The sequence below is a fragment of the Gallinula chloropus genome (genome assembly GCF_964237585.1).
Source record: "Gallinula chloropus genome assembly, chromosome: 1".
NCBI lineage: Eukaryota > Metazoa > Chordata > Aves > Gruiformes > Rallidae > Gallinula > Gallinula chloropus.
This window is the reverse complement of record NC_140085.1, coordinates 80,215,336-80,240,110: the sequence shown is the minus strand read 5'-3', so window position 1 is coordinate 80,240,110 and position 24,775 is coordinate 80,215,336. Positions and strand designations below refer to the sequence as shown.

Below are 24,775 nucleotides of genomic sequence, written 5' to 3'. Positions count from 1 at the left end.
GACAAGTCTTGCATGTCTTAGTACATGAGGAACTTCTATATAAACTATGTAAGACAGTGGACCAGACAAGCCCAAATCCTACTGAAGATCACAGAATCACAGAATTGTAGGGGTTGGAAGGGACCTCATTGAGGTTTTGGGGTTTGGATCATTGAGTCCAAAAAGATCCAAACATGAAATTCAAGGAACAAAACCCAACCAGAAGAAGTTCTATGTTCTGAATTGATTTTTATTTTTTTTTGTAAATGATGCTGAAATCCCTGTGGCCAGCTTTCTGGTTATGGTTATATACCTGCAAACCTGGAGTGTCTCCAAACAGGGCTTAATGTATCCCTTCTGTTCACACAACCAGGCTGAATATGGGAGCACAGGGCTGGCTGTAGAGGTAATCAAAGTAAAAATGTGCAGGAGATGCTGGAGAATGTGCTTATTACTACTGTGCAGTAATATTCAAGAAGAAAAGATTGCATGGAAGTCTTAAACCTGTAGCATTATAGCAAGCAAATGATGTGCTATCAAATGTATGATAGCTGCAGAAGCTATCATCACAGTTGAATTTTATGGCCATGATGTCAGAACCATCATAGCCTCTTGAAATAATAATATTCAGAACCCCTCATAACAACTTCGGTAAGAGAAAGGATGCTAGATCTCAAATCCTAGAATTTAAATCAATCTTTCTATTCTCTGCAAGTACATTACTTGTAACAAATGTGACATTTTTCCTCATTTTGTATTCTAAACTGTTGAGTTGTATTGTTCTGAACTTCAGTCAAGTCGCTATATTCCTCCTCAAAATGGTTACCTTCAGCGGTAAAATGATTTTGGCTCCTTGGGTATTTGGGAGAGAGCAGACACCATATTTTCCTCAGGTGGGCCAGGTGCCTCCTCCTCTGATGGGAGAGGAGGAATTTCCGGAGTGTCTGAGTTACTCTCAAATACTTGGGTGCAATTTCAAGAACTCAAGGAGGCCTGAGACCACTGGAGATATCTTTTCATTCACGTGGCAGATGGTGTTCCTTGTGTTGAGTTGCTCTGGGGTTTATGGCTTATAATAAGGAAAGTCCTTTAAGTGCCTGCTGTTTTGTAGATGCTAATCATACAAAATGGCTGACTGAGTTACATGCTGTTACTCCTCTGGCTCACTGCTACCCCCATATTCCTTTGTGTATCAACTTGATTAACTCATAAGGGTCATCAACCCTTCATTTTCTATGGTTATTTAGTACCACACTGTGTGAGTTGTCTCTTTGGAAGACTGCAGGCAAAAAACACTTCTGTGTTTGAGTAAAAGGGGCAAAATTTGAAAAAGAGGACTTTACACTGCTGAATGGTGGCACACCGACCATTAGCTTAGTCTTTGTATAGTTGTGTTGATGATACAGGGTCCTTTTTCTCTTTTCCTTTCTTTACATCTCTTCCTTTCAATTTCCTTTCTTTTCCTTTCTTCTACCCAGCCCAAAGCAAAGATCTATAAGCAATGATGGTGTTCAAAGTATGGAAACTGGCTCCAAAACCAACCAGATCTAACTTTGCTCCAGTTCTAAAACCATGCTTGAGGCAGCCAGAATCCCTTTACTTAAATGACTTAATTTTCAGGCAGTATGAATCATGCAGCAACTGCACAAGCTCTGGCTAGAATACATTATACATATGTTTGTTCTTTAGGCAGTAAGAAGAGAATACAGAACTGGAGGTCATTTGAGTTACAACTACTTTGGGGGACTCTTTTTGGTTTTTTTTTTAAACATTCCTTCTAACAAATGCAGTTTAAATGGATTTGTTTATATGTCGTGGAATTGGAAAGGCCCAAACTAACCAGGCTTTACACAATGTGGCCTTCTTCCAAATTAATCTAAAATATTTTAATCCCTCTGGAGTTTCTTTATCCTCTGCATCTGTGCAATAGTGGAGACACATTTTTAACATTTCTTTGAGGAAAATTACCTTTCTTTCCCTCCAACTGTACTCAGAAAGGTCAATGGAGCACTGTTATGTGCTATTTAAACATCTGAGATTCATCATCTATCTGCACACCAGAAAGAATCATCATAAAAGGTCTAATGGATCCTGACTGCTAGCCAAGCAAGGGAGTCCCCTTACGGATACTGAGCATTAGAAACAAAGAATGCATGCAGAATACAGTTTTTACACTTTAGCTTTATAAAATTAAGAATTAAACCGCCCCCTAAGAAGGGGGCAGGGAATGTCTGTGACCCCCAGAACAATTTTAGCAAATTGAGCTGAGCCAGGTTCTGATGTTGTTTCATGGGCCACGATTCTTGCTGGCTTTGCCTCAGCATAAGGGGTCTGCTCGCCCTGTGGGACCAGACAAGGCCTGAGTGGGAGCATAGAGGGGCTTTTTGCTCCTGGGAAAGGAGATGCTCCTTCCTGGTGAAGCTCCAAGGCTGACTATCTCAGCCTCTGGCCATGCGCCTATACCTGGTTTTAACGCCTTCTTGTTTTCTAGCTCAGTAGCAAGTTTATGGGACTGAACTCATTTTACTACTCAGGAACTGAAATACTGAGGGGAGGACTAGGTGTTTTTTTCTACTTCAGTTTTTATAACATTAATTTTTTTCCAGGTATTTCTAAAAAACAGTGCTCCTTCAGCTGGTAGTAGTACCTACCAGTCTGAAATGCTCACAGGGAGCAGATAAAATTCTGATCTTTTGAAGGGAAAGCTGCTAGAGCGAGCATTTTTACACAAAATACTGTTACATGGATATAGATGACACCAGATTTTGCTTAATATCAGAGTTTATTCTAGGGTCATTCTTCCTTTCGATACTGCTAAGTCATGGAGTTCAGATAGCTTTAACAAAGTTCAAATAAGCATTTGAACCCTTAAAAGAAAAATAATATGCTGAAGGTCTCTGCCCTTTGAATGCATGGGATTTTACCACTTTTTAAATCCTTTTCTCAGCACCAAAGCCCTGCAGGGGCTGCAGAGAAATTGGCTTCTCCAACAGCCGGCTCCAGGCTGGTGTTGGCTTTGTTGGCTTCATCCTAGTGCACTCTACTTTTCCCAAATATAATGTGTGGATAACAGTGGTGCTCTCCTGGAGAAGGGGCTGCAGGGCACAGCTTGTGGGGTGGCATGCCAGGATAATGATGGTCTGAATGAAATCATCCACTAAGATCAATCACCCCAGGCTGTCCTGGCTTTTGAATGAGGAACCATACCTACCCCAAACAGGCTTTCCCTGTCTTTTCATATAGTCAGAGGTATTTTGGGACCATTGCAAGCCATACAGTAATGGAATAAATTCCAAGTGCAGCAGGAGACCACATTGGAGGAAAAACTCATTAAGTGCCAAGGGCATTTCTTTTACTTTTCTTACTGGGGCTGGAAAATATTCCCTAAATAATACATCTGGATGTAGAGTAGTAGAGAGGCAAAAGATGAAAAACAATCCTTTAAATTCAGTAGGAGCCTACTTTAATGGCTTGTTTAATCTGCCAGCTGGCACAGTGTTGACTTCTTGCTACACATACTTTAAGGAGACCTATGTAGTTCTTGGAACCAAGTTCATATTAAGTTGTAGAAACTTAAATATTAATAAATTGGCAGGACTGCTTTTTGGTACTTAATAGAAATCAAGAAACTGCTTAGTCATCTCCAAAGATATTTCTGTCTCCTTTTTAATGTAAATAACGAAATAACACAGACTTAAAGCAGTAGCAAAGATAGTAAGAATTCAGATCTGTTCCCAATATGTGCTGTCTCTGAAGTACATTGCCATCCTTCACTCTGCAATCATATGTACTCACTATGCAACACTTAGCTTTGGACAGAGTATTTCTAATGTCATTTGTGACACCATTTTGTTTGAAAGAAGTATATTATGAGTTTGTGTCTTCTCCAGCGCTCCTTGACCAGGAGAACTGGTGCCATCTATATGGGTTTTGTTTTGCTTTTGTTTCTTTTTTATTTAGGGTATTTTCAGAGTGGTATCACTAAATAGGTGTTCTAGGTGTAGTTAATATGACATGTGTTCATGCTTTTGTTTCTTACCTGGCTTTGTGTGAAGGTATGGGTGAAACTGAGAGCAAACTTGAAGTGCAGTGTCAGCTACCTAACTAACATTTATACTTCCTATTTCTAAAATGTTAGGCTACATCAAGAAGCACATCTTCTGTTTTCAGTTACTTCCAGCATTGGATAAGCAAAAGAGAAAAGATTTCACTGCAGATCAACATGTCTTTTATATTTAGGGAATCCTTTAATTGTATCTGAAGTGACACTCATCAATAAATACAAGCTTCAGAACTGGCTTTATTTTTTTTCTTCATCTCAAAGGTACAAGCTATTTTCAGGTTTTTTATCTAGGGTACAGGTTTTCTCTGTAGTTGTACTCCATTCCTGTAGAGCCATCTGATCTGATGAGTTGTGAAGCATCTGCAGTCAGGAGGCCTTAGTGCATGCATACCAGTCATAAGTGCAATTATTTCTGCTTTCGTCATTTTGAAGAAGGCTTGAGATATGAAGGCTGAGTTTAACAATTTTTTTCCAACTAGCCCATGGCTAAAGATGAGGTCACTGAATTATGGAAAATCATTTGCTTGGTGAACAGAGATTGCTTTACTATTTGTAGAGAGTTTACAAACAGAGTGGAAGCTTTCTTCCCTTCCCTCCCCTTCCACCTCTATATTTCTGGTTTTGGCCGATGCCTTCAAGACATATGACCCCTGTGAAAAATGCCCTTTCTGCGTTCAGTGCCCAGACCTCAGACTGTGACCAGGCATGTGTGCTCTCTGCCTCGTTCTGAGCTGGGTGGACCCAACACAGAGACAAGAGAGGCTGGAGGAGAGCCCAGAAGGGTTTTGGGCCCGTAGGGAAGAGAGGTTTAGGGAAGGGTAGCAGATAATGTGCAGTACAGAGAAATTTTTTTTCTGTTTATTTTTTGAAGGAAAATGAAACATTTTCTTTTCTGGACCACACCGACATTGTCTCAGGCACTGTTCCTAAAAAAATTAAACAACTGTAAAATTAATTGGCTTGATATAGCACTCAAGCCTAACTTTCCTGTTACATTACTGCAAAGTAAGTCTGCCAGTGTGCTCTTCGTATTAAATGCACGAGGTAGTGCCAGGCCTCACCTGTTCTGTTTAATTGATTCTGCTGAAAGTTTTGGAGATGCTGTGCCCCAGAGGGTGAAACAGTGCAATGTCACACACAGTGTTACTGATATCACAGAATTGTCAGGGTTGGAAGGGACCTCCAGAGATCATCTGGTCCAACCCCCCTGCCAAAGCAGGTTCCCTAGGACAGGTCACCCAGGCAGGCGTCCAGACAGGTCTTGAATATCTCCAGAGATGGAGACTCCACAACTCCCCTGGGCAGCCTGTTCCAGTGCTCTGATATACCAAGGCACTGCTGTCACAGTGTTTTCTGACAATAAGTGTTGGTGCCTGAATATCCAGACAGCGGTCAGGTTGTTGTCAAGATCATTTAAAAGCTTCTCTGTGTGACTTTCATTGAGGGGAGCTGGCAACATCGTAATCTTGCTCTGTCAGGCTTTATGCTGGCTCATGGACATCATGCAAGTTGTGTCATCTTGCCTATCCTTTTTTTTCCCTTTGTAACAAAGCCTCACTGCTGTTGGGTCACCAGTGTTGGTTTGGTGACATAGTTGTGTTAGGGTTTCCTAGCGTTCAACTAAACTCATGCCTGGTTGGGGTCTATGGTGTAAACGTCACATATGGCAAATGGTTTTAGTGGCACCTATTCTGCAGTACCCTGTTTGAGCTGTCCTGTCGAAAGGCTTGCATTTTTGCTGCCATGCTTTACCTCTTCAAAGCTGGCACTGACCTCTTGCTTCACTTTTTGACTAAAATGACACAGAACTGACGGTCATTAGAGATACATTCATATAGCTAATTGGAAGGAAACAATGTGGGTTTTGTTTGTAAAGATGACTTTGAAAGTGTGAGCTGGAAATGCCCAGTAGAAATTTCTGCAGCTGGATCCGTTCCTGGTGGAATTTCAGAGATGGCCATGATGCTCCAACATTGAGCAACTGGACTTCCAGCTGCAATTTATCTGTCATGGTGACATGCATTGTGCCTGTACAAAGTGAAGTGTTCAGGTACTGACCGGGAGGGAATGTAAACTAACTAAAGTTCAAGAGCAACAGGCATGACCTTGAAAACTTATCATTCGTTTCTTCAGAGGAATGGGTTGGATTCAAAATATTTCACGTCTCTAAGGGCACAACTAGTACGATCAAAATGAAGAACTTTAGGGGTCTGGTTTTGTAGTTGTTTTTTTTTTTCTTTAAAAATGCAGGGATGACAACTAAAGCTTGCTATTGTTGCTGATTGCTGGTTCAATAAAGCAAGCAACAGAGACCCATCAACTCTCATTAGAGTTTATGACGCTCAGCACTAGGCAGAGCTGGATCCTAGGGCTGTATTTTTTAACAGGAAAAGAAAAAGGGTTGAAAAATACCAAAATGAAGCCACAGTAAGCTGGCTGCATTGTGTCTTCATATTATTTTCTATTACCGTTTTATGACTGACTATGTAGCTTAATATATCATGATTTTGTATTTTGAAATGTGTTCCAAAAAACATGTGGAGTTTGAAGTCTGGCTGAGTGGATGTTGCTGTTGGAACCTCACCTTAGACTCGCTCAAACATTTCGTTATTTTTGACAGCATTACCTTAGTGTTTTAATTTGGGACCTGAGAGATGCAAAGAAAGAGTGTGAATAGAGTGTTAGAATGTTCATAAAGACTCCTTGAACACAAGGAAGTTCAGACAATGTATTGTTGAGATATTACATGTGACCATGAAGATCAACAGGGGTGGTGGGACAAGAGGGGACCACCAAATGAGAGGGATGGGAGTGGAGTAGCAGAAGTCAGGGAAGCAGAGAAGGTGACACTTCCCTGGCCGTGATCACCTCCTGGCCTGGAGGGGGAAACCCTTCTCTCTAGTGGAGGGGTAAGTATGGAGAGCTGCACTGCTACTGCTGGCTTACTTGCCAGTTCTGGTGCAGAAGAAATGCTCCTGCACCTGGACAGAGCAACATCTTCCCTGGCTGATGCCTATCCCACTTCTAGCCCAGACCCTCTGTCTCTTCCCAGAGCCATGATTGCTGCCTTTCCCAGTGCGAGCCTCTGCTTGTCATGATGGACACCAGGCTGTCTTGTGTCACTCCTGCCTGCATCACTGGGTGACTAGGCAGGAGTTACCAGCATGCTTTCTGCTTGTCCTGCTTCACACCACTGTGGGGGTACTTCACTACGTGGGTTTGTGTTGGCTGTGCATCGAGAAGGGGCTCACAGCATAACAGTGATTTAGCACTCAGTGCATGCTCACCAGTCCCTGCACATGTCTCTGTCCCCTGCTACACCTCCTCCGCGCCCAGCTCCTGTTCAGAGTCAGGCTCTGTCCCTCTCCCATGCAGTTGCTGTCCCGGCTGACACTTGTGTCACTATGTGTCTGCCCCGAGGCACCTCCACCAGGCAGCTTGCTTCCCCTCAGAGAGGAGGCAGGCAGTGGCTCTGGGGTACACACTGCATCCATGACATCTGCCAGATGAGCTAGTGCAAGGCTCGGTCTCCAGAGGGTGTGAAGTCAGATGAGAGAGCCCTGGAAAGAATAAGTAGTTTTTTTCCTACGCCTTTAAAGGCACAAATTGAATGGATGCAATGTGGCAGTTTGATTTGTGTAGGCCAGAAACTGAAGACCAGCTTTTCCATAGTTGTGGCAGCTTGTTCTGCCCCTGTGGTATTCTTTTCCTTGCTCTGATGTATTAATTTTTTTTTTTTCCCCCTAATAGAAAACAATGGGAGAATTGACATTGCCACTTACAGGGCAAGAGGAAATGCCTTGGTCTTTAGTAGGGCTTGGTCATCTGAGCTGCACCTAACCTGTTTCTTAGTGATGTTTGTCTGTTTTTTCCTGTTAGTAAGAAACAAATTGCTCCTGACTGCAACGTGTTGGCATGGGCACTGGTTTTACCCAGTGAGGTTTCAGTGAGGGATGAAGCTGGCCACAGCTTTCAACAGGCAGGCTGTGGATTTGTGACAAAGTGTGCAGGAGGACTAAATATGTGATGTGGGCATTCTTGGAATCACATTAACATAATGAAGGTGAAGGGCCTCGCTGGTAGAGGCAGGTGAAAGAGAAGGGTAGCTAGTGAAGAGCATCCCATGAGCCTGCTTCCCAGTGTTTGATTACAGAGAAAAAGTGAATGCAAGTCAGAGCTTGTTTTCGGACTAAGCACTTTTCCAAACTGTTCCATGGGCTACAAAATCCTTCTGGTTTCAGTGTCTAGCCTTTCAAGATGGGGACCTCATTGTCATTGCCTGGGATATCTCCACTTATGACTAAAAGTAGTAAAGGGCAATGCAATTTTCAGCTGCCCTTTGTATCTCCAGCAAAGGTTAAGTATTTCCTCAGTGATAATGAGAGGAGAAAAAATAATTTGTTTCACACAAATATGCTTTGCAAGAGTAAAAGGAACCCTGGCTTTACGGTGTGTGTGCATGAAGGTGTGAGAGGGTAAAGCAGCCTATATTGGCATAACCTGAGATCACACCAGTTTCTGACATGCAGGGGGTAAGCTCACTGATCTTTCATAGTGTATGTTAGATGAATTTGGCCTGTGAGGGTGGAATCCAGTCCTGATTGAAGTCTCTGGGAAGTCTGCCAGGGATTCCAACAGGACTGGGATTTCAACCCTAGTCTGTATACGAATAATATTTCAGCATCTTCTGATCTTTGGGGACAACATATTTGAAATACTTCAGAGGCCACTTGAAGGGGGGAGTCAAGGGTCAGTCCTCCTAACGTGAGAACCAGTGGCTGTGCCAGCAGCTTCCAGCTATGTCTTGTTTCTTCCTTTATCTGCTAATGGGAAATGATAGACAAATGTCACTGAGACCAGAGGTGGAACCACTATATGCAAATCCAAACGTCCAGAGAAAGTTTTGCCTGGTCCTTATGTCAGTGTGGTAGGAGAGAGATGAGGAAGGAAGTGGGAGGAGTGGAAATGGCATACCCATGCTCAGCCTGCCCAAGGGAATAAAGACAAATGGGGACTTTCCATTGCAACTGACTGGCTCTGAAATGTCAGATCTTACTGCTGCATGTTTAGAAGCATATGGCACTGTTAGCACCAGCATGCTAGGTGTTTGCACACGCCTCTGTGATGGTTCAGCTCTGTAATGCTCCTTCCCCGATGCTGGATTAGATCACAGATACAAGAGATGGACTAGAGCAGGTATTTAAGTAGAATGATAGAATGATTTGGGTTGGAAGGGACCTCAAAGATCATCTAGTTCTAACCCTTCTGCCGTGGGCAGTGACACCCTCACCAGACCAGGTTGCCCAGAGCCCCATCCAACCTGGTGTTAAACACTTCCAGGGATGGGGCTCCCACAATCTCTCAGGGCGGCCTGTGCTAGTGCCTCACCACTCTCACATTAAAGAATTTCTTCTTAACATCTAATCTAAACCTACCCTCTTTCAGCTTGATGCCATTATCCCTTGCCCTATTACTACACCCCCTAAGAGTAGTCTGTCTCCCACTTTCCTGTAGGTTCCCTTTAAGTATTGGTAGGCTGTAATTAGGTCTCCCGGGAGCCTTCTCTTTTCCAAGGTGAACAAGCCTAACTTCTCAGCCTGTCTTCATAGGAGAGATGCCCCCTGATCATCTTCATGGCCCTCCCCTGGACTTTCTTCAACAGCTCTACATATTTCCTGTACTAGGGACCCCAGAGCTGGATGCAGTACTCCAGGTGGAGGGTCTCACCAGAGTAGAGGGGCAGAATCACCTCTCTCAACCTGCTGGCCACGCTGTTCTTGATGAAGCCCAGGACACAGTTGGCCTTCTGAGCTGCTAGTGCATGCTGCCAGCTTGTGTTGAACTTGTCATCAATCAGCATCACCACTTAGTTGCAGATCCAAGGAGTGAGCTCTGGAAGGACAATATCCTGTAAAAAGCTCCCTGTTAGCACTTTTGTGTGGCTTTCCTGCAGCAGCAGGAGCTGACACAGGGCCTGGAACTTGCAAGGGACAGGTGTGACATTTGCTGTGGTAGCCTATGCTGTAGATAGGGTGGGTGAAATGTGTTCAGCACCTGTCTGAATTCAGGGACTGGATTATGGTGCAGTCCTGTGGGCTATCGTTAGTCTGCAGAGCACCAGCTGGGAATTAATATTTAACGGATTCACTACATAGTTTTGCTCAGAATGCCACACAAATGTTAACTGGTATGTTAATCAGGTTTGAAAATGTCCCACAAATGTACATATGCTTTTTTTACTCATGTAAAAGAGGAGATGAAAAATGTCCTTTGTACCAGAAGCAGAGATTTTAACAGATGGGTTTTTTAGTTCCTTGTCAAATTTCTAGGTAATTATCTGTCTCCTCAGATTGAGTGGTTTGGACATACACAAGTAAATGGAAGTGAAATGTTCTGAGAACAGAAATTTGGACTTTGAGAAACCTCCAAAATTTGATTTTTATGATGTTAAATATGAATTTGGCTTAGTTGGTGTGCCATGGATGAATTTTCCTGGGAAGTCCTAAGAAGCATGGTGAAACAAGGCAGAGGCTAGATTGGAATAAAACTGTGTGTTCACATGACCTAATACGTTTATTTTGCCTTGAGTCCCAAATGAGCTATTCTGTTTGGGAAGGAATAAAGCTGCTTCATATGAGTGAATGTGTATGTGTATATGTACAAGAATTCATTATCTGCAGTCAACATGAATACTTGGCCAAGTTTATAGTAACATTTGCAGATGTGGTTTTGCACTAAATGAATGCTAAAAAATGAATTTAGGGAGGAAAGTGGAGGCTCTCAAAATGCAAGCTTTACTATTGGTAATATGATTGCCAGTGATATCCAGCATCTCAGACTAAACAAAGAACATGCATGAGGTGTGACAAAGGACAAATCAATCTATTGAACTCCACCTTTTGACTTCATTGAAGTTGTACCTGTTTCTGAACGATCCGAGTGGCACTGAATGCTTCTAATGCAGAATTAAAAGGGGAGTGGGGAAAATAATTTCCAAATGTTTTCTGACAAATTTTAATAGAAAACATATTTATTTGTTTTGACTAAAGATAGATTAAGGAACCCCAATTCTCCCAAATATTGCAGTAGAATGCTTGTCATACCTGCGTTTCATGGATGTCAGATTAAACAAGTCACACTTTGACAATGAGTTTTGCTTGCTGAGTTGTGCACAGATGCATTAAAGGGGCTTCACGTCTGTGGTGAAGGAGGTAGAAAGGGCAATGGTAGTCTTCAGAATGCAGTGGATGTCATGGCACATAACTGTCTGAAGCAAAATATTCTGTATGTTTTTCACTGATCAGTCCTTTAATTGACATTGGAAAGGTCTATACCTCCATACCAGGGCTCTGAGACAATTGACAAATGGGAAAATGGGACATTTGGATAATTGCTTGTGGTCTTGGTTTGTCAAGCTTTAATAAGACATTTGATTGTTCTGTCAGAGTATAAAAAGAAAAAAAAGGGCAGTGAAAGAATAACTTAGGTCTCGTGTTACCACCTCATCATGCAATGAAGACAGGTCAAAAGTCAGATGTTCAGCTGCATGTATGTAGAAAACCTTGGAAGCCTTCCCTTTACTATCTCTTCTTAGAAAATGTTCAGAAATAATTTATTTTTATCACCTTTGCAGCAGGCATATTTGTAGGATACATCTTTTTTTAGCACTGATGTTACAGTTACATCTAGTGGCTGGAACTAAACCTGAGGCCTGGTTGTGCTTTAGCCTTCTGCAAATGAGCAGTGAGAAGAATTTGCAATTGTTGGAGAAAACATAGGGACTAAGGGGTGCAAAATTGACGAAGGCTTGGTTCCTAAGGCCATAAAGTAAATCAGAGACAGAACCAATCAGGAGTGTCTCCAGTTGCTGGGTTCACCCCATTCACAGCACTGGGCTGTGTTAGGTCAGCAGCCATGATATCTCCTTGGCCACTTAGGGTTCTGGAAATTTTTAAGCTGTTTCTTTTTGCACAGTTCCTGCCTCCTGCTGCTTGGGATGAGGGAGGAAAGGAGGTAGAGGTTAGGAACTGCTTATGGTTTCTTTTATGAAGAAACCCAGCATTGTCCTTTTTACTGCTGTAGTCCTTTTTTTGTGCTTTTTGTCCTACAACAGTGCAGGATGGGTCTGTCCTGGTATCTGACTTCAGTCACCAGCATGAAACACTTGTTGGCCTAAGGAAGGAAGGGTGGCGGAGGTACCTGGTGCACGGTGCCTGAGGATGTCAGATAGATAAGAAAGGAAATTTAGAAGAAAATTCTTCTTACGAAGAAACCAAAGGCCAAATCCTGTAGCTTCCCCGTCAGGCGAATGAAGCTACATCCTGCCCTTGTTCTTTAATGAAGAACGGGACAAACTACTGAGAGGGGATCTGGCAAGAGCTCTGATCCATGCTTTCTTGTATTGGCAGCCATCACAGTTTGCAATCTGTGTAGCAGTTGTCTGCATGAAGCATTCACAACACCAGAACAGTGAGCGATCCCATGTTAAGGAAACAGACATGACTTTCTCACTTTTTGGGCCTGAAGGTCAGCAAGAGGAAATCTGAAATTGTTTCATTCTACTGGGAGGGAAGCAAGATGGCATGTGGTTGCACAATACTGTCACCAGACATGGCCAGCATAGAGCCCTGTGCAACACACGGCCATGCTATATTAGGGAATATGCTCTGGCTTGAAGTTTCTTGGCTCAGCTAGGCTGAAGTTGGTGCAGAGGCTCAGCATAAACATTGCAGCCTAGGAGCTCATTCAGTGTAATGGAAAGGTGACTGGCAGGTCCTGAAAGAAATAAATATATGTTTGTTAAGGACCTGAGTAGCAGTCTGTTTTCACTTGCTTGTTTCCATCTAGCTCGTGTTTTTAAGGCCCTCTGGGTGCTGAGTTGTCTCTGAAATCAGTGCAGGGAATAGGATGAGGACAGTATTAAATCTGAGCTAGAGCAGGAGGCTGTTTTGCTCTCCATACTGGAATTCTGTGGTAGCATGTGTATTACTGCTGAGCTAATTTATTGTCTGCCTTTTGAAGAACATATGCCTGTTACTTGTTATTAAAATAATTTGTCATGTATTTACAATTACTGTGTGTTCCTCTGATTTTCCACTTTCATGAAAACCTGAAAGAGGGCAAAAAAAAAAAATTAAACTCTCTCATGGAATGAGAAGATGAATGGGAGTGGGATTTGAATACGTGTGTATGTGTTGTACCAGGAGGGATTGAATGTGACTGTCCTTGAAGTAAGCCCCTTTTTCAGCAAGACAATGAAAAACCCAATAAATTTTAGAAATAATCCATAGTCAGCTGAAATTCAAAGGCATTATGTGAAGTGCAGAGATGAAAAGGAGAGAGACTGGTACTGCTTTTGAAACGAAAATATTTTGGTGGGGAAGTGGTATTTGCAGGGCACATACTTGGCTATCACTCTGACTGAAGTAATGTGTCAATGCTAGTAGATGTCGTGGGTAGCTTAGCTTGCTTACCTGTCTTCTCTTAGTTTTTCTTAGCATGTCTTCAGGAAGACCACAGAGCCCATCAGATTCCCCATAATCTAAAGGTTCTGTTTTAGAATCAAAAGAGACAGGGATCCTGAGAAGACCCTTGTATGTGAATGTGTGGAAAATCTGAGGTCCTGAGCAAGAATTATCTTCAGTAGTTTGAGAGGTATTAAAAAAAAAAAGGAGCAAAGATCTTTAATATTCTTCCATTGGTCCCTCTCCTGAGTCTGTGATGGAAAACTCTTGAGAATTCACTTCAAATTCTTTCAGTATTACTTCAGTTGCATTAATTAAAAAGATGCTTAGTGGCTTATTTTGAGGTAGAAGCAACAAAAATGATAATTTTTGTGTTGTATCCTTTCACAGTGTAAGAGCAGTCAATATGCCATTAATTTGCATATGTGTTTGGAAGCCAGGTGAATGGAACTAGTCAAATAGTATACTTCTATCTGCTTAAATATATATATATATTCTTCTTTAAAATGTATTGATGATTTCTGGTTGGATTAGGTGAAAAACATACCTGGAGATAATTCTGAGAAAAAATTGAGATATCAAAAGGTTTTCCATCTTACTTTGAACACCAAAGTTTTTGTATTTAAAATAAAACCAAAGATTTAATTTTTTTCTTTAGGTTGGACAAAACTTTACTTTTTATTTGAAACAATTTTTATCTTTTCAGAAAAATGAAAAGTTTTTGGTCTGACTTTTACGTATTTAAAAAGTTTATTAGGAAAAATAAAAGGATGCAGTGAAAGATAGAAATACAGTAATTCTCTGCACACCCAGGAAGGTCACAGAGGGACATTTTCATATTTGGCTCTGAAGACAATTTCTGGAGTGGAGCTGGGTGGAGTGTTAGGTTTTGGCCCAGGATGTTTTCACTCATGAACAATTTTCATTTTAAAAAAAGAAGCATCAAAATGTATATGCTCCCAAAAATGGTTTATAGGAAATACTTCAAATAATTAGTACTTTCATCTAAAAGTAAAGCCATTTTCCAGTCTTCTGAGAGGAGAGAACACTATGAGAAACTCTGTTTTTATACTCTCTTTTTGCTGAAACAGAAAACATATTTAGAGAGACTGATCAAGTTGTTGACTAATAGTTTTCAGAGGCTGAAAGACAACTAATTGTTTTGGGGAAGACAGTGAGCAGCACTGAATAGCTGACTTCTTCAAGCGGACTTTAGCTGATGACTCATTTTCTTGCACTGATAAGGGTTTGCTAACTAGAGGTCATATTTTTGACCTGATCTCCATTTCCCAAGTGCCTTCCTCATTTTTAAAATAGGGATTTGGCTTGCAAGTGATCTGAATGCTATGGAATAGCTGGACCTCAGTCCTCTGAGAGGTGACACTGGACTCCAGTATAAACACTAGACATACTCCCAAGATGTCGATCCATCTGATCTTCATCAAGCAGCAGAAAAGCACCCTGTAGATGGAGAAAGGTTGTTGCATGAGGGAACTTCTCCCAACTGCTGTGGAATCTCCCCTATGCTCCCGGGAAGGAAGGGGAGGAAGCTCAGAAATAGTTCTGTATGTTTTTATTACTATCCTCCTCAGCTTTCCTCATGAGGACAAGAGTTCGAGCTTTTGGAGGTGCTGAGGACCATGTAGGAAGGGAAGGGGTAGAGGTATTGGCTGGGACATGTGGAGTGGGGATGGTGGATATGTGAGTGCACAGAGGCTAGAGCTGTGGGGGAGGGAAGTAAGATTTTTTTTTTTAGTTGAGAGGTGGAAAGAGGGTTGTAGTGACTGGGTAAGAAATGATGGAGGTGCACATAAAAAAGATATCAGAGTATGTCTGCTTTGGGGAGGTAGAGTAGGAATAAAACTTTGGGATTCTCAGTTCTAGCATACATGGTGTCAGCCTAACAATCAACTCTTTATATTTTAAATCTCTAATGGTGAATGTAGTCCACAGACTAAATACTTCTGTCTGGTGCAGTCTTAATTCCTGCAGACTCCAGCATCTGCCGTTCATGCACAGAAATCCAACACACTGCTTGGATCTTACTCTCTGAAGTATGCAGTTCCTCCTTCGATCTTTGTCTCCCAGTCAGGGACACACAAGCACACACACACGACATGACACACACGACGATGACATTGCATCAGTCCTGCAACTCACGGGCCCTCTAGCAAAGGGACAGAGACAGGTTTTAGCAGCACACATAGGCTGAGATGAAAACACTTCTAGGGAAAAAACAGCAGACTTGTTCTTCTGTGTTCTTCAAGGGGTACTTGGTGGTTAAGAAACAAACACAAGATTTGGGGGGAAAAGAAAAATATATCGTCTAGTTGTGCATTAAAAAATGCAGCAGCGATTGTAAAGTTAATATCAGATTTGCAAAATTAACACTCCCTTTGAAGCTCTGTGAAACAACCCCAGCCAACCAAACATGAAGAAAGTCACAACAACGACAAAAAATTTAAATCCCCCCAATCCAGGAACAAATCAGAAAGAAAAACACCCCCAGGAAAAGTAAACTAATAAAATAACCTCCACAAAAACCCCTGCCCTCAGCAGTGTTTTAATCTAAAAAAGGGGAAAGAAAAAGCCACGGATCCCCTTAAGTCATGAGAGGCTTTGCTATTGCCAGTGGTTTTATGGGCAGAGCACTTGGACGCTGCACCGGCGGGCAGGAATATAAAGCCGCAAGACAAATCTACATCTGCAAACCGAGCGCTTCAAGTAATTTACAAAGGCACCTTGGCTTTGTTTCCCTGAAACTGCAAGCAGTTCATAAGCCACCTTTGAAAATTGTAGTCTGCATCTGCACTCTGGCTTTATCTGGGGCGTGAATAGCCGGTCTTGTACTAATGGGCCTGGAAAGGGTTTTTTTTTTTGAGGGGGGGAGGACGGGACGTGGGGAGGGTGGAAATCCTCTGAGTGCAGCGCCTAGGCTAGGATTGCAGAGGAAGCTGAGGCCTCCAGCCCTGCACAGGAAGCAATCTTAGAGCAGGCCTTAAATGCCAGATTCCAGGCAGAGTTTAACTAACCACTGACAGCTCTGTAAACAAAGCAGGGACAAAAAGAGAACAGCTTTCCCTTTTCTGGTAGTCATTTTTGGTTTGGGGGCTGCAGGGGAATTCTGTAATACTCGGCTTGATGGGATATAAACCAAGGCTGGAAAGGCTTTGTATATGAAGAACTGTAAAGGGGAAAATATTTCATGGACTAAATCATAAAGAAGAAGGTAGGGAACGGGGAAAATGCGTGGATTAAGCTACAAAAAAAAAAAAAAATTGCTACTTTTGGTTCTTTGAGCAGGATTTATACATAGTTTGGCTCCTCCTGGGTGGTATTTAAAATCTGTGGCTTATTTTCCCTTTCTTCTCTTTTCCTTTTCTCCTTTTTTTTTCCTCTTCTCCCTTTGTTTTTTTTTTCATTTCTTGTTTTTTCTTTTTCCCTTTTTTGAAAGGGTGTGTTTGTGTGCATCTGTGAACTGACAAATGAGGACTTACTTTTGCAAAAGTTTTAGTTATCCGTGCGACTGAAGAAAGTTAGGAATCTTTTGTGAAGTGTTTTTACTGCTTCCAGTAAAAACCGGGAAGCTTAAATTTAAAATCCTGCTGAATTGTTGCTTTTGTTTGTAGGAAAGACCTGTGATGTTACAAATAGCTAGTCTGCGGCTAGCAGATGTATACAGTCCTTACTTAAAGCATGTTGATTTAATTTTAACTAGGAAACTAAACGCAGGCATGGGCTATGTTTATCCTACAAGGCATTTCATTAATCTTGTTTATCTCAACAATACTGAGGAAGTTAATTTTTTTGATGGAAAAAGAAAATAGTTACAGCGAAGTTGAGAAAACAAAACAAAACTAAATGGACTCGGTTAAAGGCATCCATTGTGCTTTCTCTCTCATCTAAGTGGTCATCTCCCTTTTAGATTTGGATCTTTCCAGAGCTCTGAACACTTGAACACCCACCATGGATGACTTTGAACGCCGCAGAGAACTCAGGAGGCAAAAGCGTGAGGAAATGCGCCTTGAAGCAGAGAGGTGAGGTGTTACGTGTGGAAAATGGTGTGAGTGGCTTGCCTTCGATTATCAGCGGCTTTGAGGATTTTAGTCTTAAATTCCAAAGTATGTTACAGCTAACCATGGAGTCCCTGCTCGCAATGTACACTGTAAAATAGCTTTAGTTAATACTGTGGGAGAGGCTGGAATTCAGAGGTGCCTAGTGAATAATTCCCATAAGCTGTTGTGAATGCCCTGGCTTCTAGTTATTCTGTTATATTCGTAAGTGTAAACAGTGAAGGTGGGTGGTGGCCATGTGAAATTATTGATAGGAAAACTCATGCACGTGCCATGTGAGTGAGTGCTGTACAGAAGGGATTCCGCTTGTCTTTTCAGACAGCTAAAATTGTAAGATGCTAATTGAAAGCTGAGGTACAGCCGGTATACGTAGTATAGCATATCTGTGAATTGTCTGCCATTACTGTGCAATTGGTGTTGTATTCGTACTGCCTGCCACTTCTTATTAACTTACAGGCACTTTATACAGGCAACAAGGCCAGCATTAGCTGTCAGTTATTACAGTTTTACTTTGGTGCAAATGAGAAGAGAACTTGATGTGTGTACAATGATGTCAATTTATGAAAGAAGCAGCATGAAAATACTGGAAATGACATCTCATTAACTAAACCTATTTTACACCTGTACAGTTCTGTTTCCTGTAATGGAATTTTCAATGATTTACACTGGAGTAAGTAGGGAGAAAGTCAGGCTCTATTTTTGTAATGTCTTCTCTGCTATAAAGATCTGATGTAGTTGTTAATACTGCACTAATTAATTTTTTTTTTTAAAGGAACTTAGACTTAAGCACATTTTGTTCTTATTTTTGTATTTCATTTTGAATACAGGCTTTCATGTCTGGTCTTTCCCATGCACTGACAAAATCAGGGTGTTTCGGGTTCTGAATGTTATAGAAGAAAAGACATTTTCAGAGCAGTTTTAAATGGAAGTCAGGAAAATGCAATACTAAGTAAATTTTTTTATGCTTCCTATGAGCTTTCTAATAAGGATGGACATTGATGATACCTGGGTGGGGAAATCCTGGGAAGATGAGATTAAATAACTGCCTTTTCTTTCAAAGGAGGTGCTCTTTGCAGAACTGGGTATGTGAGCACTTGTCCGGCTATAAGCGGAACCCCTGTAAGCTCTGGAAAGCAGCAGCATTGCCTGCAGATAAATAAACTCACATGAAGCATGGTGGCCAAAGGGAAATGAGGCAGCAGATTCCCTTTGCAGGGAGTGACCTACCCCAAAAGGCAGAGGAGCTGTGGCACTTAGTTGCCTTCATGTCCCAGAAGGCTTACCCCCAGGGTCTGGGTCAATACAGGTTTTTTGGGCCACATGGGAGGGATTACAGAGCCCATGCCAGTGCACAGGACAAGGTATTTATATATTTCTAGTGTACTTCTGCTTTAAGAAAATATTTTCATGGAAAGGCCGAGGCTTTAGGGTTTGTTGGTAATAGAGACCCTGGGCAGCCTGTGGAGGATGCTGGGGGGTATAGTCAGGGAGGTGTTTTCTGCTATGGAAAAACATCACCTGAATTTCCCTGTGAAGTCATCTAAACTCTTATGCAAGTGTACAGAGGCTGTGGGAGTTCTCGGCACGGGCAATGTGGCCTGGCCCGCTTGCGGAGGTTGTTACAGCCACGGGAGCTTGTGGATGGGGTGCTCTGACCTCGTAGTCATGGAAGTTGAAATCCGCTTCAGATGTATCTGTAAGTCACTCTGCGTCCTGTGATTCTATGCATTGCCCCGATTCTGGTCCCTGATTGTGCACAGGGGAATCCGGAGCCTTGGGGAGGCAAAAGCTGCAGCTGGCAGTTCACCAGTGTCCCTCAAAGGAGCTGTCCCCGGGGAGCTGGCAGGCAGATAGTGGAACCCGCTCCTGTGTGAGAGGGAAACCCAGCAGCCGGGCCTGAAAGCCATGGAGCTGACAAGGGAAACAGCCCCCTCCCCACCCACTCACTAGTGTGTGCCTGGGTTTGGGAAGTGTTTTTGCCATGTCTGGGGTGGTTTTGCTGTGATTTTGTGCGGTAAACTTTGCGGAGGGGGTGAGATCAGTGACAGCCCAGCTGGAGAAGGAGTACTTGGGCCCGTGTCCTTCTTTTCTGCCAAATGGTTGCAGAAGCACTCCGTGCCCTTTCCCACACATTTGAAGGCTTTTAGCAATAAATTGCTGTGCGCTAAATCTTGCTGTACTCCCTCCACTGCTGCCAACTTCAAGCATTCAAGTATCATGAGTCAGACCCCTTAAAAGTCACAAGGCTGCTTTAAAGATCTTGAGATCTTAAAAATAATTTAGTCTGGCCTTTTTATTTTTGGATTGCTGTAACAATAACAGAGCCTGATTCTGGAGTTGAGATGTGAATGTAGGAGCTGAGACCTCCCAAAACCTGTCCCAAGAGGAGCAACATCAGGGAGGAAGTGAGCATCCACCCCTGTTGCATTGTGCAGCTCATATCAAGTTGAGGGCAGCAGCATTTGGGCTGTTATTAACAAATTAATATGTCACACTGGATTCTTTTGGTGAATTCAGATTTTCAGGGATTTTGGGATCACCTTTAAAAATATAGCTGCAATGTGGTTGTGTACATGTCTTTAGTTACAGCAATCTGCTTGCTAGTTCTCCATCTGTCTGAACATTTTAAGTTATCAAGTGAATTGTGTGGTCATGAAGAGCAGCATGGAGGCTGAAAAGGCTCCACCAGCTCTGAGCACTGGTACTGACTGCTTAGGCACAGGGCATTTTGCTGCACCCTCTCTCCTGTAGCCTTGCTCCAGGGAAGCTGTCACTGTTTGTAAGTGTTTCCTCTGGGAGATGGACAGAGAGATGATTCTGTGTAGGCTGTAACATGTTTGCTAGGTCTCCAAGACACTGTTTAGGCTTTTTTGAGTTGAACAGTAAATCCCAAAGTGCAAGCAGACATATCACACAGCAGTATTTGTAACTCATCCAGCCGCAGTGACGCATTTTGCCATTTCCTGGGATAAAGGCACATGGAAAGGTCTGTTTTCCTGGCCTTGACGGATGTGCCTGAGAGATCGAGGGGTGAAGATACCTTGTAGCAGCATGGACTCATCCACCACATGCCTGAGAGAGTGGCTTGACCTAATTGTGTCTTCCCCAGGAGCTAGAGGCTGTGAGAGGAACGGTCAGAATACATGTGCCACCAGCTTCCCAAGTGTCTGTCATGCTGGAGCCACTGATGTCCAACCTCTTAGGTCTAATCTTTGGAGATGCTCAGTGTGCACTCGATTCTTGAGACCTGATGTTAGTCTTTGTGTTTTGGGTTTTTTCCCATCAGAAAGCTGCTGGAAATGATGTTTTGTTCTGCAGTGTAGCCCTGGCCTTCTACATTGTTAGGATCGATTTTGAGGAGAGGCTGGCTTTGTATTTAAAGACCAGCAGATTGCTTCACCTCTGGAATGTGCTTTGGCTAGTAGTATGTGCTGTGGCAACTCAGATATAGATTGCCACCAACTCAGAATGCTAGTAGGCTTTTGGCATTTTAAGCTCTTACCCTTTCAGGGTATCCCACAGACCCCAGATTCCTAACACAAGCTTGCTGCACCCACTCAGAAATTTCATCCAGTCATAATTTTTTGACTATTTGTGTTTGAGATCACTGGAGGCCTGTCAGCATGTTTGGAGTAGTGGTACAGACCTGTCTAGGGGGCATGTGGCCAATAGCAGGGATATGGGGCTCTGTCCAGCTTTCTCCCAAGCTGTCAGACCAATTGCATGTGCTCTGGCAGGCGGGCACCCAGCAGCTCTTGAACCTCATGGGGGAACAAGGCTTTCCAGACATAGGCTGGGAAACCCAGGACAAAATATGGCTGAATTAACTGGGCCTGTCTGCTAGCATTTTGTGTATGGTTTGTCCTGATCAGGTGCGAGGTCTGGGAAAATAGGACCGTGCCAGCCATTTGGGTGATGTCTCCAACTGCTCTGTGGCAAAGCCAAGGCTTTATCCTGCTCCTCAGAGGCAGAGGGAGTCGTGTGACTGGGATGGTGGTTGTATAAAAGCCCTGAGGTTCTTGTCCAGAGATGGCTGAAGTCAGTGGGAACCTTTCCATTGATTTCAATGGGCTTTGGATTAAGCCCTACCTGAGTTATTCCAGCCAGATGATTTATGAGACAGTCTCAGTGGCAGCCTTGAAGGAGCTGGACGAACGCTTTGCCTTCCCAGCCACAGGGTACATACCGTGCTCAGTATCAGGTCATCACAGAAATGGGTTGTGCTTAACTGATGGGAGAATTCCCATATGCAGTTGAAGCACAGGGGACTGGCTCCTTTCAACAAGGGGGGAAAACTCAGATGCCACCTGCTGCTTTGTGCCTTTTCCTGGTCAGTAAAAGACGTTCTCTTAAACAACATCGTGGGGTTTTGTCATTTTTGATGTTGTAACTGACACAGGAAGAAATTAGCCTGGGGCTGGGCAGTGTGTGTGTGTGTGTCTGGAGGGGTGGTGCTTTGTGAGTACCTTGCTGATGCACTTTTGGTCTGTCACAGTTGTAAGCAGCTGTAGTGAAAGCGATGAAGTGAGTTGAAATACTTTTTGAAATTACAATAGACCTACTTCCTTGACTTCAGCGTAATTGAGAGAAAGAAGTGGCCCCTTGAACTCTCTAAATAATAGCTCTCAGGTTAAATCTATTTAGCACTTAAGCTGCAATTTTAAGACTGGCTGACTTGCTGTTGCCACAGCAATACATTTTCCCCTCTCCCTGGCATTCAGGCTCCTTTAAAAATTATATTAGGAACCTGATCCAATTTGCTTCATTGCCCTGCCATCACTACTGGAGACTTCAGGAAGGTCTTTGGGTCATTTTCAGACTGGTTTCCATGTAGTTTAGGTTTATCTTTGAATCTGAACCACAGCTTTGCCCTGCATAATGCTCTTCTCTAAGGGGTTGCAGGTCATTTCATAGGAAAGCAGTGCTATTGGTTGTTCTGTTGTAAAAATATAGCAAAGTGGCTATCTACCACTGAGTCACTAAAAAGACTCTCTAAAGCTATCGTGTTACTTTATGGGCTGTGTAGGATGATGTCCTTACAGGGGCCACAGCTGCCCTGATTGAAGGGCTTATCTCCTTACAGACTAATAAGCTTATTACTAAACCATACCCTAAAAGGGTAAGTGGGTAGGATGTACAAAATAACCACTGCTATTAAGCTTTATGGTTCCCAATAGCATTAATTAGCAAATGCAGTAGGTAAACATTCTTTAAAAAAGGCCATCAACCACAAACTCTCTCCATCCTCTCATTTAAGCGGTTTTATGAGGCAGTGTGATTCATATTCATGGAGAATGCTCAGAAATAATCCAGCTTGGAGGCCAGGGATGGCAGCAGCCTGCAGCAGGCTGAAAGCCTGTTGTGGTAACTTGCTTAATGCAACTTCAGTTAAAAAAGAGGTTATAACCAAAACTTATCTGGGTACAACTGAAAAAAAAGTCAAATGAATTTCGTTCTAGACCTCTGAATGTAAATAAAAAACCAGCAAGGCATCTGACATGCCTTTTACTGTGCTAGTGCTAGGTAAGCATACAGAAGGCTGATTCACTAAATTAAGAAGGTAGAACCAGGAGGACCAGGCAGGGTACATCTTTGCAGGACTTACAGAGAAGGACATTGCTTATCTTCTGGATGAGTAAGACAGGATACATTTGTTGGCACTGTGTCTTAATGTTTCTGGAGAGAAATGAGAGCTCATCCTTGTCAGCCACAAAGTGGACAATTTCCATTCTACTGTCCTGGACAGTGAGGATAAGTGGGCACTCTGCAACAATGCTTGACAGCCTTTTTGGTGAAGAAATTTATCCTAATATCCAATCTAAATCTCCCCTGTGGCAACTTGAGGTCATTTCCTCTTGTCCTATTGCTTGTTACTTGGGAGAAGAGACCAACACTCACCTGGTTACAACCTCCTTTCAGGTAGCTGTAGGCAGTGATAAGGTCTCCCCTCAGCCTCCTTTTCTCCAGGCTAAACATCCTCAGTTCCCTCAGCCACTCCTTGTATCATTTGTTCTCCAGATCTTTTCACCAGCTTCACTGCATCTCTTTGGACATGCTCCAGCACCTCAATGATGTAATTTTTGTAATGAGGGGCCCAAAACTGAACAGAGTATTCAAGGTGTGGACTCACCAGAGCTGAGTACAGGGGAACATTCCCTTCCCTAGTCCAGCTAGCCACACTATTTCTGATACAGGACAGAACGCTATTGGCCCTTTTGGCCACTTGGGCACACTGCTGGCTCATGTTCAGTTGGTTGTCATTCGACTTGTCGAGACCCTGCTGTAGAGCCTTCCTAACCTCAAGCAGATCAACACTCCTGCCCAACTTGGTGTTGTCTGCAAACTCACTGAGGCTGCCCTTGATCCCCTTGTCCAGAGCACTGGTAAAGACATTAAAGAGAACTGGCTCTGATACTGAGCCCTGGGGAACACTTGTGACCAGCTCCCAGCCTGATGTAACTCTTTTCCCCACAACTCTTTGGGCCTGACCATCCAGCCAGTTTTTACTCAGCAATCTGTATGCCTTTCCAAGCCATGAGCAGCCAGTTTCTCCAAGAGGTTGCTGCGGGAAATGGTGGCAAAGGCTTTATTAAACTCCAAGTAGACAACATTCACAGCTTTTCCCTCATCCACTAAGCAGATCAGCTTATCACAGGTGGAGATCAGGTTAGTCAAGCAGGCTCTGCTTTTCATAAATGCATGCTGACTCGGCCTGATCACCTGGAGCTCTTGTATGTGCTGCATGAGGGCAATCAAAATGATGTGCTCCATAACCTTCTCCAGCACCAAGGTCTTGCTGACAGGCCTGTAGTTCCCCAGATCCTCCTTCTTACCCTTCTTCTAGATGGGTGTCAGATTGGCTAACCTCCAGTCAAGTGGAACCTCCTCAGCCAGAACTGCTGATAAATGACACAAAATGGCTTCATCCCAATCAGGGCAATTCTTCCACCAGTTCCCTCAGTACACTCGGGTGGATGCCCAGATGTCAAAGTCTTCCCTCTGGAAGTCCAGGGTGGAAGTTCTGCTGACCCCCTCCTTCTCTGAGAATCGAAAACTCTCTCATTTCATGATTGCTATGCCCAAGATGACGTCCAACCATCACAAGTCCTTCACTGTTCACAAACCACAGGTCCAGTAGGGCGCCTTCCCTAGTTGGAGTATTCGTAATCTGTGTCAAGAAGTTATCTTCCACACAC

At 43.0% G+C, this 24,775-nt stretch overlaps 1 protein-coding gene across 6 annotated transcripts in view; it reads left to right on the top strand.

Annotated features, from left to right (window-relative positions):
• CALD1 (caldesmon 1) overlaps positions 1 to 24,775 on the top strand; it is a 191,889-nt gene that overhangs the window by 81,270 nt on the left and 85,844 nt on the right. For 5 of the 6 annotated variants that reach the window (XM_084262079.1, XM_084262078.1, XM_084262076.1 and 2 more), the window contains exon 3: positions 17,432 to 17,543. In XM_084262079.1, coding sequence (XP_084118205.1) covers positions 17,473 to 17,543 — 71 coding nt within the window. In that variant the 5' untranslated portion in view covers positions 17,432 to 17,472. Of the gene's footprint in view, positions 1 to 16,613; positions 16,736 to 17,431; positions 17,544 to 24,775 lie in introns of those variants that run through there. The other variant, XM_084262074.1, reaches the window with a different exon arrangement.